Source organism: Fundulus heteroclitus, unplaced genomic scaffold, assembly GCF_011125445.2.
Source record: "Fundulus heteroclitus isolate FHET01 unplaced genomic scaffold, MU-UCD_Fhet_4.1 scaffold_64, whole genome shotgun sequence".
NCBI classification, from domain to species: Eukaryota; Metazoa; Chordata; class Actinopteri; order Cyprinodontiformes; family Fundulidae; genus Fundulus; species Fundulus heteroclitus.
In genome coordinates, this window is record NW_023397077.1 from 102104 (window position 1) to 130018 (window position 27915).

The 27915-nt window shown below is 40.9% G+C and overlaps 1 protein-coding gene across 1 annotated transcript in view; it reads left to right on the top strand.

Annotated features, from left to right (window-relative positions):
- Positions 1-27915, top strand: part of dennd1a (DENN/MADD domain containing 1A) — a gene marked incomplete in the record, with an annotated part of 97961 nt that overhangs the window by 31445 nt on the left and 38601 nt on the right. Inside the window, 6 exon segments of the mRNA XM_036133556.1 lie at positions 6738-6783; positions 6961-7062; positions 7211-7336; positions 9052-9153; positions 9286-9373; positions 15154-15194. Coding sequence (XP_035989449.1) covers positions 6738-6783; positions 6961-7062; positions 7211-7336; positions 9052-9153; positions 9286-9373; positions 15154-15194 — 505 coding nt within the window.

Sequence of the window (27915 nt, forward strand, 5' to 3'; positions counted from 1 at the left end):
GGGCGCCCCAGAAAGACCAGCAAGCGCCAGGACCGCCTCTTAAAAGTGTTTCAGCTGCGGGATCGGGCTACCACCAGTGCAGAGCTTGCTCAGGAATGGCAGCAGGCAGGTGTGAGAGCATCTGCACGCACTGTGAGGCAGAAACTCTTGGAGCAAGGCCTGGTCTGAAGGAGGGCAGCAAAGAAGCCACTTCTCTGCAGGAAAAACATCAGGGACAGACTGATATTCTGTAAAAGGTCCAGGGAGTGGACTGCTGAGGACTGGGCTAAAGTCATTTTTTCTGATCAATCCTCTTTCCCATTGTTTGGGACATCTGGAAAACAGCTGGTTGGGAGAAGACGAGGTGAGCACTACCACCAGTCTGGTCTCATGCCGACTGTAAAGCATCCTGAAACCATTCATGTGTTGGGTTGCTTCTCAGCCAAGGGAGTCGACTCTCTCACAGTCTTACCTAAAAACACAGCCATGAATAAAGAATGGTACCAGAATGTCCTCCGAGAGCAACTTCTCCCAACCGTCCCAGAGCAGTTTGGTGATGAACAATGCCTTTTCCAGCATGATGGAGCACCTTGCCATAAAGCAAAGGTGATATCTAACTGGCTCAGGGAACAAAACAGAGATTTTGGGTCCATGGCCTGGAAACTCCCCTGATCTTAATCCCATTGAAAACTTGTGGTCAATCATCAAGAGACGGGTGGAAAAACGAAAACCTAGCAATTCTGACAAAATGCAAGCATTGATTGTGCAAGAATGGACTGCTATCAGTCAGGATTTGGTCCAGAAGTTGATTGAGAGCATGCCAGGGAGAATTGCAGAGGTCCTGAAGAAGAGGGGTCAACACCGCAAATATTGACTTGCTGCATTAACTCATTCTAAATGCCATTAAAAGCTTTTGTTACTCATAATATGATTGCAGTTGTATTTCTGTACCTATGTGATGACATCTGACATACACACATGAAAACCAGAGGGCAGCAGATCATGTGAAAATATAATATTTGTGTCATTCTCAATACTTTTGGCCATGACTGTAGTTTTGAAAGTATCTGCCCAAATCCAGGTAAAGTTGAAATCCTAGTTCTGTTCACAGCTATACAGAGCTAAAAGGTGTTTAAACCATTCATAGCATTTATTGTCTTATGTGAAATGCTTCCTACATATTCTCATAATAAGCTTATTATACCAGCTAGAGCACCGTCAAGCAGGTGTGGTGTTTCCTTTTATTAAGGTTGCTAACTGCCTACACCCAGAATTTTGCCCCCAACGTGGTATCTTCCTACTGGTTCTGAAGTTCTTGGATGTTCTCCCTTTTAACCGCTACAAAAAGTTGTGTTTACATTATTACCCCTAACGGTGCCTTTGCTCCACCCATGCGCACTGCGCGTAGGGCATCAAGTACTCAATGGGCACCAAACAAAATCATGAGTTGATGAATGGAAAATGGTCATTCATTGTTTTCATTATTGACTGAGGATTTTTCATTTTGATATATTCCTGCTCATGAATCTTCCTCAGAAAAATCTAAACTTGTCATGATCAAATGGATCAGGTTCCTCTTGTAAAGTCGGATCTTTTTGATGTTTTTAGGGTTTGCAGCAGACAAATAGAACATGTGAAAATGGCATAAGTCTTTTAAAATCTTAAAATCTGTTAATTTTCCTAGTAGGTTACACAAAGACCGACTGACAGATAGACAGCTACTAGGGATGCAAATTATTGATTAATAAGTTAATCTAAAGTTTATTGATCTTAACGACTAACAATTAATTCTTAAAAACCCTAGTTTTCTCTTGCATCAAGAGGGTCTTTCCATAACATGAAGGGCTATTTTTTTTACAACATGGTGAATTTTCAGACACACGTCATTATATTTTAACAGCTTATTGTGCCTCCTGTATTAAAAGCTTACTGAATAACCAAAAATTGTGGATTTTTCACATATTATTAAACTTGGACATAGTTATAAAATATATCAAAACAAAAACCTATTAGCTTACTCAATAGAAACAAGTTGAAGAGAATAAATATATAAAACACAAATAATACCCACAAAAGCCCTCAACATCAGTTGAACTTTTAGCATCATGTTACAATTTTTTGTGTAATCCCCTCTGCTTTTCTGTCATCACATTCTTGGCTTCAGAGCAAATGCATGCGTTTTTGTTGAGAAACTAATTGTGCTCCACCATGCAGCTCGGCCAAATGAGATCTATTTAGCTGACTTCTTAAAGAACTTGTTGAGTGTTTATATTTAAGAACAGAACTGCATAAAGAGCATTTAGCATCCTCATTAAACAGTGCAAAAATTATCCCACAGTGGATTCCGTTTTGACCGCTTCATATTGCATCCGCCCTTCCTTTTTTCTTTTATTACTGCGGTGTGGCTCCACTTTAGAATGACTGGCAGCGCCCTCTGCTGGATGCCAGCCATAATACAACACTGAAAGAAAGTCTAAGCAGATGTTATCAGTTAATTAGATGAAACAAATTAATCGACAACTAATCACAATTCAATTATTTGTTTGCATCCCTAATAGATATTTTATTTACCCTGAGGCAAAATTAAGAATAAAATTTTAAATAAACTAAAATTAACTGATAAAAGTGTTGTTGCGAAATTAGTTTAGGGTTTTCCCAAGATGTGTATTTCTCCTCTTACGGTAAGTGTGTTCTAAATTCCAAAATTGAGAAGTTATCTTGGTAAACAAGAGAAAAACATTGATGAATACTGTGTTATTGTGCTCTTTCCGTGTGTGGGTGTATCCAGTTGTATTCTTGGGTTCCTCTCATACTTTTGCTAGATTTTACAAGCTAGATGTGACTGCACCATTTTTTAAACATTCAGTGTTAACTGATCTAAATCTTGTGATTTGGCCCCTGGGAATACTTGTTATTTAAACCGGTCTCTCGGCAATCTGGGAGTCAGTTTTTCTCCCCCTACTATGACATGAAACAAATGCTATGAAAGAGAAATTACGCATGAGGGTCTTACCAAACCACCAGAGCCAAGGAAGATGGAAGTATGTCTTTGAATGACAAATGACATTATCTCAGCCCTATTTGTCGAGTGAGGGTCTTACGCCAGTCCCACTGAATACAGCTGTGGCTCATTTGCTTAGGTCTGGTTTATTTGAGGTGGTGTGAAAGTGCAATTCACAGAAAGGACCTCTGATCTTCATAAAAATATCGGTCTTGGTATGCCTCAAGTGAACCAAGTGCAGGAAGTGGCTTATCTGGACCAATGCAGGGCTCCATGGGTAAACAACAAAAACAATCACATTGGTAACAGGATTGCCAGGTCCGCAGGCCTTCTGTATACAGGAGTGCAGCAGACTGTAGACTGGTAATGTTGTAGAAATGTGATCCGTTTCTTTTCCAAATATTTCTAAATGTTCAAAAGTTCTAGATGTAATTTAATGTTACTCACAATGCGGTACCGCGCACGTGACGTCACCGTCTCAAGAGCAACGCCCCTTTTGCCGCTTAGGTAGGGCATACAGGAGAGAAAGCACGGATAACCCAGCTATTACAAGCGCAACAGAACCAGCGATATGACCGACTTTACAGCCGTTAAACTTTCCCAAGACGATGTTCCAGGCACACGGATTACTGGTCGCACTGTCGAAGAACACACCAACCTTCAGCTCAAACGATGGCTTGAGGTTCGAGGGCTTAAAAAGACTGGAAAACTGGCCGAGTTGATGAACGGTAAGCTTTGTTTTTTTTTCCTGCGCGGCGGTCATGGCAGCGTCGGCCGTTTTTTTTTGTTGTTGTTTGCAATCACCGTCCAGGAATGGGTATATGTTTAATGTTTGTCTCATTTGAAATGTTTTTGAGTAAGCTATCCTGGTAGCAGGCTATCATGTTAGCGCCTGCTACCATGATAGCCTATATGCGATCATGGTAGCAGGCGCTACTTTATTAACATGTCGGCCACCAAAATACTCTTACCTTGACTTGATGTCGCTGGAATTGGGTCAGGATGTTCTTCGGTTGTGCCCTTTCCTCCGACAAAATGCTTGCTACATATGTACTTGAATTTGGTAACTTTTTCCGGGTTGAACTGTTGTGTAGGCCGACCGCCCCGGTGTCACACATTTCTCCTCGGCAGTCTTGAAGAAAACATCCTTCATATGCGGCCGATCAGCGTACCTCGAGTCGCTGTTGCACGTTCCATAGCAACAATGTTTAAAAACCATGGTCTTAGATTTGGAAAAAGCAGTCGTTTACCGAGTAAAACCTAGGCTAACGCATGTCTCTTTTAAAGCAAAGCAGCGGCGGGGTTCAGAAGTTTGCCCCACTGCGTACCACGTGATGTGACGTCATTGTGACGTTGTGTTTCTAAAAATAGCTCGCGCGCGGTACCGCATTGAACATTGCCACTTTTTTTCTTCTAACTTTTTTAGATTCCACAAACTTTTATTTAAGGATTGAGTGTTATGGTAATGACTTCTGCAAAATGAATTTGTGTTGCTAGGATTGTTTAAGAGATTGCAGTATAATACTTCCTCTTAAGCACATGTCGAACAGTATTCAATTCATTTCAATTTTATTTGTATAGCGCCGGTTCATGAAACATGTCATCTCGTGGCACTTTACAAAGTCAAATTCAGTCATATTATAAAGATTGGTCAAAAATTTCCTATATAAGGGAACCAGTTGATTGCATCAAAGTCCTGACAAGCAGCATTCACTCCTGGAGAAGCGTAGAGCCACAGGGAGAGTCGTCTGCATTGTCCATGACTTTGCTGCAATCCCTCATACTGAGCAAGCATGAAGCGACAGTGGGAAGAAAAACCACCCGTTAGCAGGAAGGAAAAACCTCCAGCAGAACCGGGCTCAGTATGAACGGTCATCTGCCTCGACCGACTGGGGTTACAGAAGACAGAGCAGAGACACAACAAGAGAGACAAAAAAGCATAGAAGCACACATTGATCCAGTAATCTGTTCTACATTAGATGGTAGTAGCGGGTGAGCCGTCTTCTCTGGATAATGTCACAGTTAACAGAACGCCAGACCAGGTGTACCTACTATGAAGAAAAAAGAGAGAGAACAGAAAGTTAAAGCAGAAATGACAACAAGCAATGCAAAACTGGAGAACAGTAGAACTCAGAGTGAGAGAAATAGGCCCTGATGTCCTCCAGCAGCCTAAGCCTATAGCAGCATAACTATAGAGGTAGCTCAGCGTAACATGAGCCACTCTGACTAGAAGTTTTGTCAAAAAGGAAAGTTTTAAGATTAGTCTTAAAAGTAGACAGGGTGTCTGCCTCACGGACCAAAACTGGGAGTTGGTTCCACAGGAGAGGAGCCTGATAGCTAAAGGATCTGCCTCCCATTCTACTTTTAGAGACTCTAGGAACCATCAGCAGACCTGCAGTCTGAGAGCGAAGTGCTCTGGTAGGAACATACGGGGTAATCAGAGCACTGATATATGATGGAGCTTGATTATTAAGGGCTTTATACATTAGAAGAAGAATTTTAAATTATATTCTTGATTTAACAGGAAGCCAATGAAGGGAAGCTAAAAAAGGAGAAATATGATCCCTCTTGTTGATTTTCATCAGATTTCTTGCAGCGGCATTTTGGATCAGCTGAAGACTTTGAACTGCATTTTGTGGACTTCCTGATAGTAAAGAATTACAATAGTCCAGCCTTGAAGTAACAAATGCATGGACTAGTTACAATATCTGGTCACTTGGCTCATATTTCAGCTTTTAACTTTTGCTCTCTCTCTTTTTTTTCCATCATAGTAGGTACACCTGGTCTGACGTTCTGTTAACTGTAACATCATCCAGAGAAGACGGCTCACCCGCTACTACCATCTAATGTAGAACAGATTACTGGATCAATGTGTGCTTCTGTGCTTGTTTGTCTCTCTTGTTGTGTCTCTGCTCTGTCTTCTGTAATCCCCAGTCGGACGAGGCAGATGACCATTCATACTGAGCCCGGTTCTGCTGGAGGTTTTTCCTTCCTGCTAACGGGTGGTTTTTCTTCCCACTGTCGCTTCATGCTTGCTCAGTATGAGGGATTGCAGCAAAGCCATGGACAATGCAGTTGACTCTCCCTGTAGCTCTACGCTTCTCCAGGAGTGAATGCTGCTTGTCGGGACTTTGATGCAATCAACTGGTTCCCTTATATAGGAAATTTTTGACCAATCTGTATAATCTGACTGATTTTGACTTTGTAAAGTGCCTCGAGATGACATGTTTCATGAATTGGCGCTATATAAATAAAATTGAATTGAATTGAATATTAAAACTGTCATCTGCATTCAGCCTGAACTGACTTTATCCAGCATCCAAATAACAGTAAAGATGCAAGTTATTCATCTATTCTGCAGCAGGAACACGTGGTAATTAAGGAAAAACACTGGTTACACAAGTTGGCTTTTGATCATATTAATGACATCTTATTGATTGTTCTTAATATTCTGTACACTACAACGAGAATAAAGGACGGTAATTGTGTTTCATGTGGCTTACCTCATAGCATTATTAGAAAGTTGCAAGAGGTGTCATGTAATACCTTATTTGTTTTATGGAAAAGGTAGTTTTGGGAGAAATCCTGTTTGTACTTCTCCAGAATTGAATTCCTACAAAGTACTCTAAATATATGACAGCAGAGCAGTGGAGTGAATGATGGGTTGCTCTAATGTTGCAGTTTTAGTTGATGTCAGACTGTTGTGTGAATACGTCTGTATTTAGTGAACCTTGATCCGTTTTATTTCCTCCCACAGTGCGCCTATGCCTTTCCTCATAGGAGTACATGCCAGCCTAATGGAGGTAGGGTTCCATGACGGCACATTTGAACGGCATCATTAAAAACTAAAAACTCTAACTTTAAGTCTCTGCGTTTGATATAACTCCACCTGTTTCGGTTCTTACAAGATTTCAATTATGTAATAAAGAAATAGATTGATATTGTGTCACTGTGCCATTTGCTTTTGTTGATTTTTGCAGAAAGTTCAAACGATGGCTCTGGATGATGTGGTGCTTTTAAATGTAGACACCAACACCCTGGAAACCCCCTATGATGACCTTCAAAGCCTTCCTAATGATGTGGTGAGACATTCCCGAGCAGCTACTTATGGCTTTTAAGTGATCAGAAAGACAAAACTAAGAATTCCCAATTATTGGATAAAGATACTCATTATTATGTGAAAAGGCATTGTAGAGTGAGTACTAATGAGTGTGACATCTTGACCTGCAGGTTTCATCCTTAAAAAGTCGTTTGAAAAAAGTTTCGACAACAACGGGTGATGGTGTTGCTCGAGCCTTTCTCAAGAGTCAGGCCTCTCTGTTTGGCAGCTACAGGAACGCTCTGCAGATTGAAGCGGTCAGTCTGTGATGTTAAGTTTAAACTTAAACGTGATAGCTTCTGACAAAGTTGCTGTTCATTTGTGAGTGCTTCCATATTAGGCCCAGGGGTGCTTGGTGCCATTAGGCAGGCCTGGCAATTGCTTGGGGCCACCAGGGGCCCCCAGAGGGCTGACGAACTTTGAACCAATTCAGAACCACAACAGCAGAAAAGTCACATTGACAGTAAACAAACATGAGCACGAGTCCCCCGGCTGCATAGCAGCCTCAGCTCCGTCAAAATTAAAATAAGTTATCCTTTTGGAAGGGAAAAGACAAGAAAGAGGAAGACAATAATATTCATTAAATTTAACACAGTGGTGAGTGTAACTTTGTGGCTTATAATTATGCTTTGAGCTAAATAACTCTATAATGTTTGCTGCACAAGCACAGGGTGACAGCAGCATTGACTTGCTTCAAGATAAAAAGAAGTTATCCTTCTGAAAGCAAAAAAGAAAGTAAAAAAAGGAAGAAGGAAAAGAAAAACAAGACTGTTTTGTTATAGCTTATTGTGGCTTATTTAGCTCAAAGCAATAGATTTAGTTAATGCAGTTTTAACATAGCCAGGCCCATGCTATGAAACTGGCTGTAAAGACTATAACTTGTTTAGGAAGCTTGCTGTATGTAATAACTGTAAAACCATAGCTTTCCATTTTTTGACTCATAAAAGTTGTTTTCAAACAGCCATGCTAAGAATGCTAAATTATTGACTTAACGTGCAACAATATTTTTTAGTGTTTGTTGTATTTAGTGTAGGGGTTTTGTAGTGTCAAAGGTATAGTGGACAATCTGTTTTGGCTTCATGTTATGAAGGGATCATTTAAGCTATTGGCTGTGCCACAGGCCAATCATTGTGATGTTCTCACCTAATGGCAATGCTTGTTCCTTACTAGTTTCCTCTTGCTGGTTGCGTGCACTTCTAGTGTTTTTGTAACCAGTGAGGATCTCAGCTGTTCATTGTAGCTCCGCTGCTCTCACCGTGTACTTAGAAAATGGTTGAGAGTTGCAAGAAGCAAATTGTCTTACAATTTAATGAAGAGAAGTAGAAGGCCTCAGAAGACAAAAGTTAAACCAGAGTTTATTTGGAAGATTCGTTCCTGATTGATCCCCCTTAAGAAGCAGAGCAGCAGGGAGGACAGTCTTGCGCAAAAGTTGACTTGGCCGTTTCTTAGCTACATTTCCAGAAAAATCACCCACTATACTGTTAAATGACAGGATTTTTAAAATTCTGATGTGCGTTTTGTAATAATTAAAATTTTAAGTTTACACTGAACATTTTTGTCAGTGCTGGATTGGAGTTTTTTGCTTGGGCCCCCAAGAGACCCTTGCAGCGCCACTGATCAGGCCCAGACCCATGTTCGCAGCCCTTAGTCCTCGAAGCGGCCATCTCAAGTTTGAGTCCCAGCCCTTAGACCTTTGCCACATGTCTTCCCCCTCTCTCTCAACCTCATCTCCTGTCAGCTTCCTGGAAAATTAAGGCCACTAGTGATACAAAAAAAAAAATTGTTTTGAATCCATTCCTCAAATTATTACAAAAATTAAAGGCTTCAGACTTTTGTTTTTGTTTTGAGTTGCCATTCTTTCTTCAACTAGATACTAAGTTTGTGTATTTTAATATTAGTTCATCAAGAAGTTTAAGTCAGATTGTTTTGTTACAGAGCTGTGACATAAGTGGTATGTTTTAAAACATTTTAGGGGGAACCGATAACATTCAATGAAGAGACCTTTATCAACCATCGTTCAAGTGCCATGAAACAGTTTCTCCAGAATGCTATTCAGCTGCAGCTCTTTAAACAGGTACACACAGCAGTTACAGCTGCTTCTTTGAAATCCCACGTTCAACATCAACTGTTGCTCAATGGTTTGGAAATGTACAAGCTCGTGCAAAAATTGTATCTTCCTCTTCCTTCCTTTGTACTTCTAATGCAGTTTATTGATGGCCGCCTGGACCTGCTAAACTCAGGAGAGGGCTTCAATGACATTTTTGAAGATGAGATCAACATGGGAGAATATGCAGGTGAGCTGCCAGTTCTACCCTACCAAACTGTGTTTAAAATGTCTAGAATGGCCTTAAATGAATGGCCTTTTAAAACTGTTTAAATAACCTTAGACTACCAATTGTCTTTTCAACTTTGCTATCTTTATACAAGACCCCACTACCACCCTACCACCAGTTCACAATAGAAGTGAAATAATTTAACTTTCATTTTGGTTCAGTTTAATTCAGTTTATTTATTTAGTACCAATACCTCAAATGTTACTCAAGGAACTTTACAAAAAAAGAACATTTTAAAACAGAAATGCATACAGTGGTGTGAAAAAAGCCTCCTGGTTTATTTTCTCTTATTTTTGCTTGTTTGTCAAACAAATTCAAATATTAGTCAAAGACAAAACAACTAAAACAGTGTGGTGTCCTCCTAAAATGCAGCCTATAGCTCTAGAGGATTTGTCAGGCAAGCTGTGGGGAGCAGCAACATAAGCTCCGACTATAGCGGCATGTACATACCTTCCAATGTGTTGGAGGTTTTCCAGGGGTCTCTTCTGGTTAATGGTGGTCTGTCTTGCTGCTTGTTGATTTGTGCGAACACTGTGAAGAGCAGTTCACAGGCTTGGTCTGCACCGCAGGAATGTGCCGGCGCTGCTGGAAATGGGTTTTGGTACCCTACAATTTCCAGTGACTTCACCGTCTTCTCCCATGACTGCTCCTGCTATAGTTCGCGGGTGTCACCACTGTGGTGGCTCTCATATTCAACAATGATTCAACTCGCCTCAGAGAGGAGGTCCACAGTCTGACACAGTGGTGCTCCAGGAACAACCTCATCCTGAACACCAGCAAGACCAAGGAGGTCATAGTGGACTAAGGGAGGTCCAGGAAGACCGAACACGCTCCTCTCTGCATACAGGGGGAGGTAGTGGAGTGTGACAGCATAAAGTTCCTGGGCGTTCACATTTCCTCTGATCTCACTTGAACTAGGCGAACACCTCCCAACAATGACTCTTCTTCCTCAGGAAACTCAAACGTACTAGACTTTCTACTCAGCTGCTAATAAACCTTTTAAAGAACTGCAATCAAAAGCATCTAGTGTGAGAGCGTGGTATGGAAGCTGCACAGCACAGGAGAGGAAGGATTTAGCATGGGTGGTAAAGACAGCACAGGGGTTTGTGGGATGCTGTCTAGAAGATCTAGACACTGTTTATGCTACAGAAGTCCAGAAATGGGAGAGATGCATTGCCACAAATCCCAACCACTCCATCATATCTCACCCACTTCAATCAGGTAAACGATTCAGAAGCAGTAAAACAAAACCAATAGACTTAAAAACAGCTTTGTCATGGAAAAATTATAATCAAGAAGCAAGATACTCTTTCAATACAGAGATCAGTCTTTATTGAAGGCATTCAGGGTGCATTCTTCCCCAAATGCACACCTAGTGAGACAAACTCTGTGTTTTTATAGGGAACAGATGTACACAAACAGGAGGAGCCTCTGTGATGAACAAACAAAGAGCCTCATGTTAACAGCTCTATCTTGGCACCTGACATTTAACCCCTCCTAAAGCCTGGGCAGGACCCAGCTCTCCTCTCCCACTCTAAATTACCATCATCCCTCACACTTTGACACACACACACACACACACACACACACACACACACGCATAATAAAGTTTAAAGGGGAAGTCCGGTCAACAAGGAAAAATCAGGGTATCATTAGCTATAACTAAAACTAATACGTTTGTGGTTATTTACTGAACTTATCTTTAATCAATAAGAAAATAAAAACATAAATTGTCGTCTGAATCACTGTGTATGGGGGCTGACATTACTGCCCATATTTGGGCAGTAAGGGCCGTTTGACATCACATCCTGGGGCGTGGAAAAGCGGAAGCGGCGACAGCATTTCTCTCCGCTTTCCATGCAAAGTCAATAGGAGCCGTTCTACATAGCTGCAATCATCAATAATTTTTTCGGATTTCCAGAGGACTTCACCACTGACATTCCCAAGAGCTATTGCTGAAGCAACAATGCCCCCGTGCATGGCCATCGGATGTTCCAACACAACTGGTAAAAGTAGAAAAAAACATTGCTTATTTCAACTTCCCAAATCATGAGCCACCTGGCTCGGCGCTGGATTGCCAACTTGAACAGAGCGGATTTGCCATCTAACTTCTGGCCAGAGAGAAAACACGTCATATGCAGCAACCATTTTTAAAAAGAATATTTTGAACATGACATGAGAGCGAGGATTTTCGGTAAGTTATTTTTTATTTTAGAATTTGTTTATTTAGAATTTGCGGGGATGGTCACCGAGCAGAGGGGCGGAGGGATACCACATGTGATGTGGTATCCCTCCGCCCCAGCATGTGCTGGAACGCTTTTATATTTTAATATTTATACAATAATGACCACCTGCCCTATTTACTTAAGTCACTTCAGCGCGATCTCTCCTCCGCTGTGTGTGTATGTGTGTGTGTGTGTGCTCCGCTGCAGCGCCGGCAAAGCCATGCTGCGGCGGAGTGCGCGCGCACACACATACACACACACACATGCGCGTATACATATATACTGTAGGACCCGACTGACTTTGCACTGGAAATGGGTACGCTGGATTCCGTCAAAAGTCCGGTTTCTGTCAAGAAACTCTTCTAAGTACTTCATCACTCTGCTTCGTACAGAACACCAGTCGTCGCCATCTTGGAAAATAGTGCGCCGTGACAAACAGAGCGTTGAAACTTGCTCAACTGCGGGTCCGCCGAGTGACGTCAAAAAATGGGAGGTGACAGTACTATTCTTGACCAAGATGGATTCCTCCACATAAACATGATTAAATAAAAATTATTCATAATTAAAAAAACATATAATTTTTTGCACAGTATGTAGTAGTTTTATATTTAAAGTACTTTCAGCAGTTTGAATTCTGATTTTGACCGGACTTCTCCTTTAAAGAATGCTTTACGACCATGTAAGCACACACGGAAAAACTGAACTCTGATTAACCTTACCTCTCTGCAAACACGGGCTGTAATTTATACATGCCATTCTGTTAAAGGTGATATGTTTTGCACAAGGTTTAAATTTAGAAGTTGACAAATGTTTCCATTGCAGCTTCTTTCCCAAAGCTGTGAAGGCCTGCTAAGAATCAATAAACCACCAGCCCAGTTCATTGCCTGTTTGCATGTTTACAAAGACACTACTGGTTTCACAGGTTTTTGACCCGCTGAAAATTATTTACAATGCAAATCTGTGTTTGAACCCTCCAGTTTCTAAGGGAATGTCTGTTCCATGGAAAGTGCTCAGTTCTGCAACTTGAAGATATAAATTAATTGCACAGTATCTTACTGTGTGCCTGAGTGTATCAAATGACAGAGAGGGGAGATGAGACTCATTCATTCCAAAACACCTTACGCAGTTCAAATTTAGGGATTTTTATTTCTATAAGCTGAATATTGGGTATTCACACTGCGCTGACTCAATGGAGTGTTCTTTGGGTCAGATCCATTTCCGCTGCAGCAGAGCAAAACTCCACACAGGCAGCAACAGCTTCTTATCTTGGCAGTGGCTGCCCTCACGCTGCAGTAGCAGTTGCTCTGTCCTCCAGTAGCCTCCTCACTGCTCCACACCAGTGGCTGCCGAGAGAGAAGGGTCCCACTGTCCGTGTGAATCCCAGCCTCTGGCTTCGTGGCAGCTGGGCTTTGCTCCAGCTCCAGAGCCTTCTCTCTCCTGCAGAACGCTGACATAGTGGGTGCAGCAGCAGTTGCTCTCCCCTCTACCATACACACACAATAGTGGTTTGATCAGTGGCCTTGAAGAACAGGTTTTTGAACCACACACTCTTAAGATAAAACTTAACATCTTATAGTGTACCCAGTGTTTCCCTCTCCGTAGCATCGGCATATTGTGGGTGATTTTTTTTAAAAATGTTTCCTCCTCGATCCACTGTTTGCTGGCTGGCCACACCCACGCCTAATCACTGACGAGCAGTCTGCTCACATAAGAGCTGTACTCCCCTCGACTACCACAGTACTATCTTCTGAGTAGGGTCCAGAAAACCTAGCCGGGTAGGGAAAAAAGTCAGTCTAAAAAATCTCAAAGCGCACGGAGTGGAGTAGAGTACGGCAAAGTGGAGTCTATAGAAAGTCTCATAAGTTCACATGTAGATTAGGCTCCCTGAACAACGAGACTCTGTAGGGCCCTTGTTCGTCTGGTTCAAGAAGATGTCTTGGTCACACACAAGACCAAGGTTGAAACCGAATGGGTATCAAGCTTAATGCTAAACTGTGTTTTTGAAAGCTGAATCTCGCTGTTTAGAGACCGTTTCTTTTGTTTGAGTTTAATATCTTCCTTTACCCCCTTTCAAACCATCTGTCTTTTCTGTCCAAAATATGGACATTTTGGTCCTCAAAAGGGTGTCCCATATCCTTGAGATGTAGGTGAACCGCTGCATCTTTTCCTGAGGAGCTGGCTCTCCCGTGTTGAGCTATGCTTCTGTTGAGAGGCCGTTTAGTTTTTCCAACATAGAGGTCTGAACACACCTTGTTGTACTGAAGTGCATACACCAAGCAGCTCTGTTTGTATTATTTGGGTTTTGTCCTTGGGATGGACAAGCTTTTGTCTGAGAGTCCTGTTAGGTCTGAGATGCACCAGGATGTTCTGTTTGGAGAAAGTCCTCCTGAGTTTCTCAGATACTCGACCAGATTTAACTTGGTTGAATGAGCTGGACAGAGTCCGCCGATGCAACCCACCCTTTTCTTTGACGATTGCCTACATTTATTGCCAGAACATCATACCTCTCAACTCTCAGCCATCACCCACCCCCTCGTGTTCAGAGGACTCCATCCCACAGCCCCCACCACCATCCTGTCCCTGCCAACGCTTCAGACGAGGACCGAGCTACAAAATATCAAGGTGCAAAAGGCTGCAGGTCTGGATGGCATCAGCTCCAGTCTCCTGAGGTGCTGCATCGATCAACTGTGTGGCATCATGGGATACATGTTCAACATGAGCCTGAAGTTTAGGAACGTACCACGGCTGTGGAAGATCTTGTGTGTGTTACCAGGGCCGAAGATGGCACATTCAAAGGACCTGAGCAGTTACAATCAGATGACATCAACCTCTCATCCTATGAAGACACTCGAGAGGTTTGGTCCTCATCCATCTTCGCACCCTGCTGAGGTCTTCATTGGATTCGCTGCAGTTGGCCTACCAACTTGGCATCGGGTGGATGTGCTTTATCTAGATCCTACACTGAGCTCTGAATCACTTGGAGAACCCTGGAAAGATCATATTCTTTGATTTCATCCATGCTTTAATACCATCTAGACTCTACCTGCTAACTAGACTGAGATCGTTTGGAGTGCAGGGGGCACTTATGAAGATTTTTTTGCCATCTTCTATGATGTGGTTTGTTGGAGCAGCAGCTTAACTACAGCTGAAAGGAAGAGGTTAAATATGGTCATTGGGAACCCCAGCTCTGTCCTAGCATGGCTCCTAGACCCAGTGCCAGGTGGTGGAGTGTGAAGATTCATCATTTACATCTGTGAGACAAACAAGATTAAAACCAGCACAGTGCTGTTCCCTGGATCCCTCCTGTACGTTAAAAAATTTCTTTGACAATATTGCGATCGACTGTATTAAAGGCAGGACTGATATTTACCAGGACAAGAACAGACAATACTCAGTAGTGCAATTATTACAAAAAATAAAATAAGTTGTATGTATAAACTGCTCATACAGATGCTTCCTGGCGTTTGAATTATTGGTCATGCTGACATGTTTTGTATTGATCCCCCTCCCTCACAGGCAGTGACAGGACCTACTACCAGTGGCTCCTCACTGTGAAGGTGAGCCGTTCTGACCTGTTCTGAAAGGAATCTGTTGAAATTGTTCTTTGAATTAGTTCCATGTCTTTCTTTTCTGTCTGCAGATAGTTGGGAAATGTAATGTTGATGTGCTTGTTCATCTAACTCCAAGTTACTTGGTGACATCCCTAGATAGCTTGATTCAGTTGAACACAGACTTTAATTGTGTCAGCTGACTATGGTGAATATTCCACTACCACAAGAAATTCCTGGCAGCTAGCATGTTAGTACATATTTAAGCACTTATTTATGATGTGCTGAAATAGCTGTACAGAAAACACTTAATACCTTTTTTGTTTTTGCATAATTAGTTTGCTGGTGTTGTGTGCAAATTCAATACACACAGTCCTGTGGGCATTAACCCTGCTGTAGTATAGCTCTACAGAATCCCAGCTGTTGGACAAAACAGTTTGTTAGCTTCTCACAACCTGGGATTGAAAACAGTCTGTTTAGATAACAAGCAGATTTAACCAGCTTAATGTGTATAAAGGTATTTAATATAGTGCCTTAGACTGTATGCCTACAAAAATATCATACACTATCATCCAGTGTTCCTTTGCTTTGTTTTCCTTCTACACTAAACATTACAGCTTATATTGTGTGTCAGTCACCATGAGAGATCTGTAAAAGCTTGAATAGGGGTTTCTTGACATACGCTGGATTTTGAGACATGCTTTGGGTCATTTTGCGACCGCTGCCGGTTGAGTTTGGGATACTTGTTGAAATCCAATCGTCCATCTTTGTGCAGATTTTCTTCACCGCATTAGATTGCTGGAAATGTTTATCAAGTCATTTGACAAATAAAGGCTAGAGCTATTTAGATTTGAGAGATGTGTAAAAACAGTGGTTTTCTCCTCTAACCCTGTAATCTAAATGTTTTCAAACAGAAAGGGGGTGGAGCTATTTTCCAAACTGTGAAGACCAAGGCAAACCCAGCCATGAAGACTGTCTACAAATTTGTAAGCACTTTTCTTGTTCAAAGCCATCCGTCTTATACATTTATTTAATATCTAACATGTCTGCGGAGACTGCATAAAAACACATACATAGCATACATAGCATAATTCTGCTTATTGCATAACAGCCAACATGATGCCAACAAGTTATCTAATGATTCCTCTGCCTTTCCTCCGGTCTTTGAGACTCACAACTGATATGTTGCTTATAAGCTGCAAGAACGGTGAGGATCTGATTGTTTGTTTAACAGGCAAAGGACCATGCAAAAATGCGCATCAAAGAAGTCAAAAGTCGGCTGAAGCAGAAGGTATGTAACTCTGGTGCACCAATAAATAATTCTGGAGTACTGGGGATTCCCTGAGCCATTCTCAGTAGCTAGATCAGGATCTTAATGAAGGCCAGAATGTTTCAGTCAGCTAAATTATGTTCAGTCGGCTGATTTTTCCAGGTCTTGGAAAAGTGATGCCTTGCTCTTAGGCTTGGTCTCATATTATAGTGTCTTAAAAGGCTGGGCCAAGGCTGACTCGACACTATAGTTTTTGTCAAATATATGAAAACATAACTCCCTTTCATCCTCACTAAATTAGCTTTTAGCGACCCAATCTTTTTCATAGCATTATGAATGGCCCAATCCTGACCTTTTCACCTCCCAAAAAATCCAATTTATGTCACTTCCATATGTGGTACTAATTCAGATTCGTATCAGATACTTTTTAAAGCGTCTACAGTCTGAACGTTCATATCGCATTTTATCCGTCTTTCACATCACTCTCCTGTGTCTCACTACACATCCACACACAGCAGTAGCAGTTAACGCTCCATAAAAGATAATTAATAACTGTGCTGCTTTCTTCTTACCTTACTTCGTCTTGATATGATGTGGTCTTAATATTGTTACTCAGCAGCTTTCTAATAATAACAAGGACATATGCCAGTGTTACACCATTTTGAACGGTACTAAATCTTATTGCACATGCATTGAGCCATTTTAAAGTGATATGTCATAACGTAAATCAAAATTCCTCCTTTGTAATGCAAGTTGCATGCCCACCCGGATCCTGTAAATGTTATTTACAGCCTATAGAATAGTATAGAATAATAATTCATTAATATGTGCAGGATCTTTACTTTAACAGCATTAAGCTGGCCATGTACTATGACTTTACAAAGTTGTACACCAGTAGCTCACTCTGGTTGCATACATTTGTTTTTCCAATGAAATTATTGCACCCTGTTGGCTTATTATATTTATTTTTTTTTACACTTTGTTTTTGCTCTATTTGTTACTAAACAAAGCACTTCTGTGTAAAATTCCCATAACGTGACCATGTTAGGTATGATATTGCGCATGCGTGTCATGAGTAAACAAGGAGAAGCAATGGAGCTGAGCAAGTCAGCAACGCCCAGCGGCTCTGGGGAGGATTCGCTTGAACTTGGAGCCACTGTAGATGGGATTGGTCTAGGACAGGGTTTCCCAAAGTGTGGGGGTGCGCGAGCTGCCACTAGGGGGTGCGCGAGGCGAAAACTGTAATGGCGTCTGACCGTGTTTTTTTCCCCCCACTCAATAAAGATGTGTAAATAAGCATTTCTTTTGTAAAGCTAAAAAAACTTAATTTAATCAATAAATAAAAATGTATTGTAATGTTCCTTATTAGACTTTATGGCTAAATGCTGTTGCACACTTACTGTTCCTTTAAATCAGATTACTTTGGGGTCATACCGGAAGAAATGTGTGGCTTCCGGGGAGAGGAGTCGTGATTCGGGGGACCAGCGGAGTGAAAGCTGTTCTGCTGTTTTGTTTGTCCTAAAATAAAGTGTTAGCAGCAAAACCTCGGTCTGGTGCTTGGGTGTCATAACGGAACGATACATTATTAACACGAAAATGTTAATAAACTGTATTTATTTAGAAGAAATCTTCTTCTACTCTTCATTTTAAGATGAAAAATCAGCATTGTGCTGTATATGCGCATATGGCTTGTGGTCTCTGCTTCAATAATTCTCGCAAATATGCTCAATAGGCTGAAATCAGGGGAACAGGTGAGACATCCAAGGTGAAAGTTAGTCATTAAAGAGGAGAGGAAGACAGTGAGGGAGAAATTGGAGGCAACAGAGGAGGGAATCGCAACGGATCCGGGAGACGAAAACAAGCTCCTGACTTTACGTTGTTTATGTCAGCAGAGGAAACATTTAATTTGGGCCGAAAGTTTTATTTCCGAGATTAAATTGAGTGACTCAGTCTCCATGGATCGCGCACCGCTGCTGCTCATGGTGCCGCGACTTTGAACCGGTGACAATCACTGACGCGCATGACACGCACACCACTGTCGTTACCGCTGCTCCTGGGGGGATTTCTTGACTATGCTCACGCACAGATCTGTAATACTTCTCATTGCGATTGGGACAGGCGCAGACTGCACCGTGCAGTTAATTTTAAAGAGGCACTTTTAGCGCATATTCAGGCAGAAATGGGCTGGGGGAACCGAGGTGTTGCCGTGGGCGTGTTAACCCGCTGAAGGTAACCGCTTTGAAACAATCAGAAAAATTTCTCTGATTAACTAGAATCGTTCAACTTCTGAAGAAGTTGAAGAAGGCGCCCGCCTGGTGGTGCACGTAACCGTCAAAGGCAAAGCTTCCGAGTTCCTTGGTCGTAGGCTTTTATCACTTGGGGATTTTAAATCAAATCTTCTGAGTGTGAAAAGGATTTGTCTTCGTCAAAACCAGCCGACAGGAGAAGGTCTGCATCCAAGCAGCATGGAAAATTGGTGTTATTAAAACATGATTAAATACTTCAGTGTAGCATGAAAAAATGAAATATGTGAATAAAAATGTTAAAGGCATTACAAACTACTAAAGGAAGTACAAACTCTGTGAAGCAGAAGTTGGTGAGACCTTCCTAGAGCTACTTCCTGTTAGCAACATGCTAAGCGTTAGCCGCTAACATGGTTGTGTCCAGTATCACCGGGTGATTGTACTCTGTTAGTTTGGTCCAAATCCTGTACTGGGAAGTTCCTCAAAAAGGGTGCCAATACTTAATGTCACCAAAGCTCACCAAAGGCCATGTGTCAGATCGGCCTCTTTTAGCAACTAAGCCTCACCAAATCTGGGCCCAGAACTCAACATTTGACAAAAATGGTGTGTAGTGCCATTTCCCACAGGTGAGTGGTGCTGTATTGGCCGGGGGGTAGGTCTTGCTGTTGCAATTTTTTCATCATTCATTCATTTATATCAGTTGTTCAAATTATTTATTTGTTACTTGTAAAAAAAATAAATAAAAATATTGGGTACCCCCGAGCGGGTTGTGAACCTGCGACCTTTGGTGCACCAGCCCAACACCTTAACCACAGTACCAAAAAAAGTGTCATGCTGAGCTCTGCATTTTTGAGAGGTCAACTGTGTCTAGGAAGTAGTTTTGAGAAGTGGTTTTTGGTTAATTTTGTCACCACGGTAACTTTAAATGGCGTCAAGTACAAATAGCACACTTCGCAGCGTCAAGACGCACGTTTTGATATATAGTTTGTGGGGGTACAGCCTACGGTTCGGGCTGTATTAACGGTGACGGAAGAATAAAAAGCAATAAAAATAAAGAAACCCTTATTAGGTGCATAGTATAAGGCCTCCGCCATGCATTTTCAATGCATAGGCGGGCGCCTAATAACATCTTTATGGAGCGCTCTCTTATTGTTACTCTGTGCTGCTTCACCAGTTCTCTCTCTCTCGCTCGCTCGCTCGTCATCGGACACAAATCAAACTACTGCGTGTTTGTACTTTGCAGCGTAAATTGTGCGTCAGACTCAGATTTAGAAGCTTTGTTACAACGTTTGAGTTGTAACTACAACTGTTTTATATATATATATATATCAGGGGTTAAAGTTCTCCGTCGCTGCGACGGATTTCCGTCATTTTAGAAAATGAGCTCAAATTGTTCCGTCTACACTTTTTATTCAAGGTTTTTAACTGAAGCTGCTCTCAACCAATGAAATCTGGCAGAACCGGAACATTAGCCAATCACAAAGAGAGTAGGGCGGGTCTTTGCAAAGCGGACATCTGCCAATCTGAGCTTTATCGGTGCTCAATCATTCTAACTTTTGGAACAGCATCTCAAACTGGCCACAGATGCATGAATGACAGTAGCGGTGATCAAAGGTTTTCTTTGGATTTATGAAACCAGCAAGTCAGGAAGTGGAGCGGATTGACCATCTGACAAAAACTTCCATCGGTAAGCAGTCTGTCGCTGCTCCTGCAGTTAATTAATGAATTATTTCCACCTGTGGCCATGTCACCTGTCAGCGTTTATTCACTGGCTTCCAGCAATTTGGCTGATAAATGCGGTGACCAACCAGGGACCTCCTCATTATTCACTGTTATGTTTTATTTAAAACTCGAAGAGTAAAGCGTTAGCTCAGGATAATTTAGCATGACGCCCCTTTTTTTTTAAGAAGGGTCGGAATATAAAACAATTTCCTGCATTCGACTGGGTCTGTTTAGGAAAAAGTAATAAAATAAAATTAATTATTTCACCTGCGCTTTTCTGAACCAAAGAAGTCAGAGCTGCTATCAATCAAAATACAGCAGCGTCCATCTAATGAGCCGCTGCGCAACAGGACTCTCTTAATAAAATGACAAGGATTTTGATTTTGATTATTAAGGAAACTACATCAAAAAAATAAACTGCAGCTACAACATGGACTGGAGAGCGGGTTCTAACTGGGTGAGGCCAGAGGTGATTCTTAGAGAGCTTTTATTAAGTTATTTTTTATTTTTACACGGAGTGGAGCCGATGTGAAGCTACACTGTAGAAGCAAGTCGTACTAGAAACCGCTGAAAAAGCCTCCTGTCTGTGGATCTATGGACTCATTTTACTCCGACCCAAAAACACCTGCCAGACAGACGGTACTGCAGCCAAGATTACCTTCAACAATATTTAACTTTACGAAATACATTAATAACATTTTGCTAATTAAAAATATTCATATTTAAAAGCAAGTTAGGTTTTTTTCTGATAAACCTTGAGCAATTTTATTAAACTTCTTAAAAATGTAACATCCCACCCTTCACGGATTTTCTATACCGGCTTTTCCCTACAGGTGTGACGTCAAGCCGTATCTGATGGGGAAACGCAGCTCGACGTCACACAGGGTCATGGGGGTTGTGGGCTCCTGTCTCCAGTCACTGGGCTAGGATTTAACAGTTTTATTAAACTTCAAAAAAGCTAAATAATGCTTTTTTATAAACGCATGAGCTGTGATCATTAATTGTTGAGCAATAACGGGCAAAGCAGAGAGTGATTATTGTAATGTGCGATCTGTGTTAAACTAAAATGTATGACATCGTAGTGTTTATGTCCTGCATTGTCCAGGTTGTGGTTGGCCTTGTATGTTCATAGGATTGATTTATACTGAATGTGACAGGGAGCCAGTGGAGTTAATATACAGGTGTGAAGAAGATGATGTAATGATGCAAGCTGCTGTCTTCTGTACTAGTTGTAGTTTATGGAGGTTTATGGAGGGAAGGGAGCTGAAACTGTGAAGTGGACTGTGGACCAGTTTGGCTAAAGTTTGAAGGAAGAACTTGATGCTGCTGAGATGAAAATTAACCAGGTGATGTTATGGATGTGGAAAGTGAAGGAGATTATTAGAGGCTGTCCAGGATGACACCAAGGCTCTGAAGCTGAAAGGTGGGACAGAGACAGGAATGGTTATTGCATATTGTAAAACTACCAGATTTGGTTAAAGTTGACTTTGCACAATAAGCAAGTGAACGAACCAATGTGGCATTATTTCCACGGTCCTGGGAATATATAATAATAATAATAATAATAATAATAATAATAACAATACATTTTTTTTAAAAGGCGCCTTTCTGGACACTCAAGGTCACCGTACAAAAGGATAAAAAACAGAATGTCAGAAACAAAATCAAAACAAAAAATAAATAAAATTAAAAACCGCAAGCGGTGATGATCGGCCCTCGCAGCAAAGCGCTGCTCTGGCATATTGGCCACCGCTGGGATTTGCGCACCGCCGGCCGGCCGCCACCGCAGATGCTGTCACGCATTTTGCCCGCCCGTCCACTGGCCGATTCACACGAACGTGTTCGGCAGCGCTCCCCCACGACTCACAAAAAATCTGGTGCAGATCGCTCGATGCAGCGAGGAGATACAGCCATTGGATAATGATAATGCATTTTGGCTCAGCTCTCTCTTCACCACAACGGATCGTTACAGCGCCCGCTTCACAGCAGACGCCGCACCAATCCGCCTGTCGATCTCCCGCTCCATCTTCCCCTCATTCGTGAACAAGACCCCAAGATACTTGAACTTCTCCACTAGAAGCTGGCTCTTTGGACTTTCCTTTTTTAAAAAGCTTATAGTTAGAGTGGCTCATGTTACCCTGAGCTACCTCTATAGTTATGCTGCTATACGTTTAGGCTACTGCAGGACATCAGGGTCTATTGTTCTTCAATTTTGAATGACTGTTGTCATTTCAGCTTTTAACTTTATGATTTTTTTTTCTTCATAGTAGGTACACCTGGTCTGGCGTTCTGTTAGCTGTGGCATCATCCAGGGAAGACAGATCACCCGCTACTATCATCTAATGTAGAACTTCTGTGCTTTTTTGTCTGTCTTGTTGTGTCTCTGCTCTGTCTTCTCTAACCCCCAGTCTGTCGAGGCAGATGACCGTTCATACTGAGCCCGGTTCTGCTGGAGGTTTTTCCTTCCCGTTAATGGGGAGTTTTTTTTCCCGCTGTTGCTTCATGCTTGCTCAGTAGGTAGGATTGCTGCAAAGCCATGGACAATGCAGACAACTCTCCCTGTGGCTCTACGCTTCTTCAAGAGAGAATGCTACTTGTCAAGACTTTGATGCAATGAACTGGTTCCCTTATATAGGAATTTTTTTCGACCAATGTGTATAATCTGACCCAATCTGTATAATCTGATTGATTTTGACTTTGTAAAGTGCCTTGAGATGACATATTTCATGAATTGGCGCTATATAAATAACATTGAACTGAATCATCTCTTTAGACCAAGTAAACTATCACATTTTATGAGACAGTTATCTCATTTTAAAGATATAATCATCTAACGTTATTACTCTTAGCAAGTTAAAGCTCCATAAAAATTTTAGACCAGCTTTTAGTTCCACTCTTTTATTATGCACATCTAGGTTACCTAGGCTACAAATATAAAGTATGGTATGCCAAAAAACATTTTCAACAAAAGGCAATTTTAGTAATTGCCTTGCAATTTTATATCTAAGCATTAAAAACGATATTTCACCAATTTTTACAGCAAGATGGAAATAGCGACTATCCAACATTGTAAGACTTTGTAAAAACTTTTTCCCTTTTTACCTACCTTTTGAAATGAATACTTGTTTCTACTTCTCCCAAATTATACTTCAAGAAAACTATTGTGCTGTCCTGGGGCCATATGCAGCTAGACAGCTAGGACAAAAGTTCCCCACACAAAGCTTCCTTTTCTTGCGTTTTCTGAATAACCTTTATTCACAAATCTGGCTTTAAACATTATTTTTGTAAAAAGACATATTTTCCAAGGCAGAAGCGTGTAGAACAAATTCAACTTCAACAGGTGAGAGCACTCACTATCTCACATAATTCACATAGAGATCTAACAAAGTTGTGATGTCTCACTCGATTAAATATGAACCCAAAACGTTTCTGTTTTTGCCTTGGATTTCCTCTGACTAAGAATTAATTTATATCTTATTTATGTAATGTATTCACAACATGAATTCCTTGCTGTCTTAACAAAAGGCAGAACAACTATAACGTTACTTTCTATAATTATTACAGGCTCTGCTGAGATGTCAAATTCTGGAGAGTGCTTAGACACCCTGATACACAAATATGGATTAACTTCATTTCATGTGCACTCGTGAACTTGTTTTAGTTGATTTAGTTTTCTTGATGTACTGTAGAGCGTGATGAGGTCCGTTGTGGTATTGTGTGCACTGGATTGAGGGGACAGTTGGTGTTGTCTGTCAAACCCAATCTTCTTAAGCTGCAAATTCAGTATAGTTACAAGATTTCTTGCAACCTTACATATGGAACTAGTCTAAAAAATAAATTATGCATTTTATTGTAAATATAAAATACTTAAAAACAAGATAAACATAGAGTATACAAATGTTTACAAATAATTATAAACATTGTTTTGCTTTGAGTCAAGCTCCAGAAAAATATTTTACAATTCTTTTTAAATCTTTATTGTGCTCCGCTCCGGCCTATTGGCCACCGCAGGGGTTCGCGCACCGCCAGCCGCCAGCCATGGCAGAAGCTGTCACGCATTTTCCCTGCCTGTCCACCGGGCAATACACATGAAGGCATTGAGCAGCGCTCCCCCACAACTCGCAAAAAATCTGGTGCAGATCAGTTGATGCAGCGATGCATTTGGCCACCGGAGGCAGTGGCGACCCACCAGCTTAAAATCTATGTATTGACATCTTAAAAATGGTCTTATAGCTTAAAAGATCATCCTGTTTTGGTTGATTGTGTAGCCGAATAGAAGAGATGTTCTCAAAGCATTAAATAAGCCCTTTGACTTTTAAAAATCTTGTCCTTTTAAGGTAATTTTAAGTTACTTTATATTAAATTTGTCAATATCCTATGGAAGTCTGGACATATGGCAGCGGCGTTTCAGGTGACTTCGCCTCGCCACCACGCTGCCCCGCTCCATCAAATCCAGTTGATTTTGTAGCCGAATAGAAGAGATGTTCTCAAAGCATTAAATAAGACTTTTGACTTTTAAAAATGTTGTCCTTTTAAGGTAATTTTAAGTTACTTTTCATTAAATTTGTCAGTATCCTATGGAAGTCTGGACATATGGCATCGGCGTTATGTCTAACATGTCTTCTGTTTCTAAACACAGTCTCATGTTGATTAGCTCAGAGGGGTAACATAGCGACTGTTAACAATAAAACATGACACTTCCTGTTGTCAGGGGGCATGGCCTAAGCGATGTCATATTTTGACCATTGGATATTGTAGAAGACCCGATGATGATCAAACACAGAAAGTTTGGTGCCTCTGTGTGTTTCTGTGTAGGAGATATAACACTTTTATTTTTTGTGGCGAATAGGTGAACTTTGACCCCTGCTAACGCCCCTTGAAAATGCTCAAAAACTCACCGTTTTGATAACTTTTAATTGGGCATGCCTTATGATCAGACTGACCGAGTTTCAAGCCGCTCGCTAAAAATCCCTAGGAGAGGTTCGATCAAATACCAGTGCTGTAAACGTCAAAAATGGGGTCAAAATACGACCTTCAATCTAAAATGGCCAACTTCCTGTGATACTTGCACTATGACATTAATTGTAAATTCTGAGCGTCTTGTTGAGTTCTGCAACTATACCAAATTTCATGTCTCTACGATGAAGTGGGTGAATAGCAAAGGGTCCTTTGAAAATTGCTAGGTGGCGCCGTTGAGGCATTAGGTCACGCCCACCAAAGTTTGTTATGGATTCCTGTTGGGGGCTAGATAAGGATGCATCCAAGTGAGTTTTAAGCAGCTCGGCCCAAAAATGTGGAATTCAGAACCAAACGTATGGCAGCGGCGTTTGAGGTGACTTCGCTCCCCTGCTCCATCGAATCCACTTGGGGCTGGAATCCACAACACAACAAGATGTCTTCTGTCTCTGGGCACAGTTTCATATTGATTAGTTCAGAGGGGTAACATAGCGACCGTTTACAGCAAAACATGACACTTCCTGTTGTCAGGGGGCGTGGCCTAAGCGATGTCATCATTTGACCATTGGATATTGTAGAAGACCCGATGATGATCAATCACAGAAAGTTTGGTGCCTCTGTGTGTTTCTGTGTAGGAGATATAACACTTTTATTTTTTGTGCCGAATAGGTGAACTTTGACCCCTGCTAACGCCCCTTCAAAATGCTCAAAAACTCACCGTTTTGATAACTTTTAATTGGCCATGCCTTATGATCAGACTGACCGAGTTTCAAGCCGCTCGCTAAAAATCCCTAGGAGAAGTTCGATCAAGTACCAATGCTGTAAACGTCAAAAATGGTGTCAAAATCAGACATTCAGTCTAAAATGGCCGACTTCCTGTGATACTGGTACTATGACATTAATTGTAAATTCTGAGCGTCTTGGTGAGCTCTACCACTGTACCAAATTTCATGTCTCTACGATGAAGTAAGTGAATAGCAAAGGGTCCTTTGAAAATTGCTAGGTGGTGCCGTTGAGGCATTTTTCTTTAGATTTTTGTGACGACCTTAAAATACAAAATTTTTTTGAATATGATAAAGCCCCCAAAAAGGCCCCTCTTTAGGGTGGAAGATTAATAATAATAATAATTTACACTACAGATACAATAGGCCTTCGCAGCGCTTCGCTGCTCGGGCCTAAAATACATATGGGCCGACTCAAAAAAGTTTTTCAGTCGAACTGATTATTTTGGCTTTAACCCATTTTATATATATATATATATATATATATATATATATATATATATATATATAATATATATATATATATATATATTATTTTTATTTATTTATTTATTTAGTTAGTTAGTTAGTTATTAATCTCGGGGGTGCGTCAACCCGATTGGGACATGGAAGGGGGTGCGCGGCTAAAAAGTTTGGGAACCCCTGGTCTAGGACCACAAAGAGGTGTCATTCTACCACTTCACAGGAACCGAACTGGACGGGCCAAAACGAGTAGGGTTAGTGGAACTGAGGCTTAAGGTCTAAAGGAAGCCAGTTTATCTTGGTTTTACACAGAGGGGCATCCAGTAATGATTAGCAGTACATTTTGCTCTTTTAGTTTTGTAATAACGTGTAAATGTCAGATCTGTTTGTAAATTTTTTTAAAAAATTTTTGGAAACTTAGTTTTTATTGACTAGAATAGAATTGATCATCATTGTAACACGCAATGAAAAAACAGTGTGGGGGCTCCCGTTTGGCAGTGTGAATATCATGTGTACTTACACACAGTAATACAGAAAACAAAGGTTAGGAGCAATCAGGATATATTAACTACATTTTGACGATGAGGAGGTGTCTTTAGGCGACTTGCTATACTAATAACAAATCTTTGTTACTTTTGTAAGGTTATTTTAAATTGATTGTACAAACTACTCTGCAACGTAAGCTTATGAATTTGGTTTAGCGGTTTTGTATCGACATGTGGCTGCATTTAATAACTTACATATTAGTTTATTATGTTGATTATTAGTTTTCTTAAAACATTTTCATTATTCTATGTTCTATGTGTATACTTTTTTCTTAGAGAAAAAAGCAATGTCCCAAAGTATCACTCTAATTCTTTCTGGTCTTGGAAAGTCTGATCTTGGCCTTGGAGGTGTGGTGTTGGGCTTTGTTTTGATCCAGAAAAAACAGCCTTGACTCCATGTCTGTTGTTTAGTATAATTAGCACAAAAAAGATGCTATTGCAGAATAGGTTACGTTACAGTTCAATCCATTTACTATTGTCACTACTCCAATGTTGCTCCATGTGTATCATGATGGGGAAATTTAGTTGTTTTTGGAAATAACAGAAAATGTCTACATTTGGTAGAACTTTGAAGAGCTTTTGTAATAAGATTGGGTTTTACAAAGTTTGCATGGTCATTTCTTTACAAACAGAACAGGAAAGGCCATGCTGTGATTATAAAAAAACAACAAGAAATTATTTCAGTATGTCATGTTTAATATAACATTAAATAAAAGCAGTTTAAAGGAAACTGTTATAAGGAATATTTTT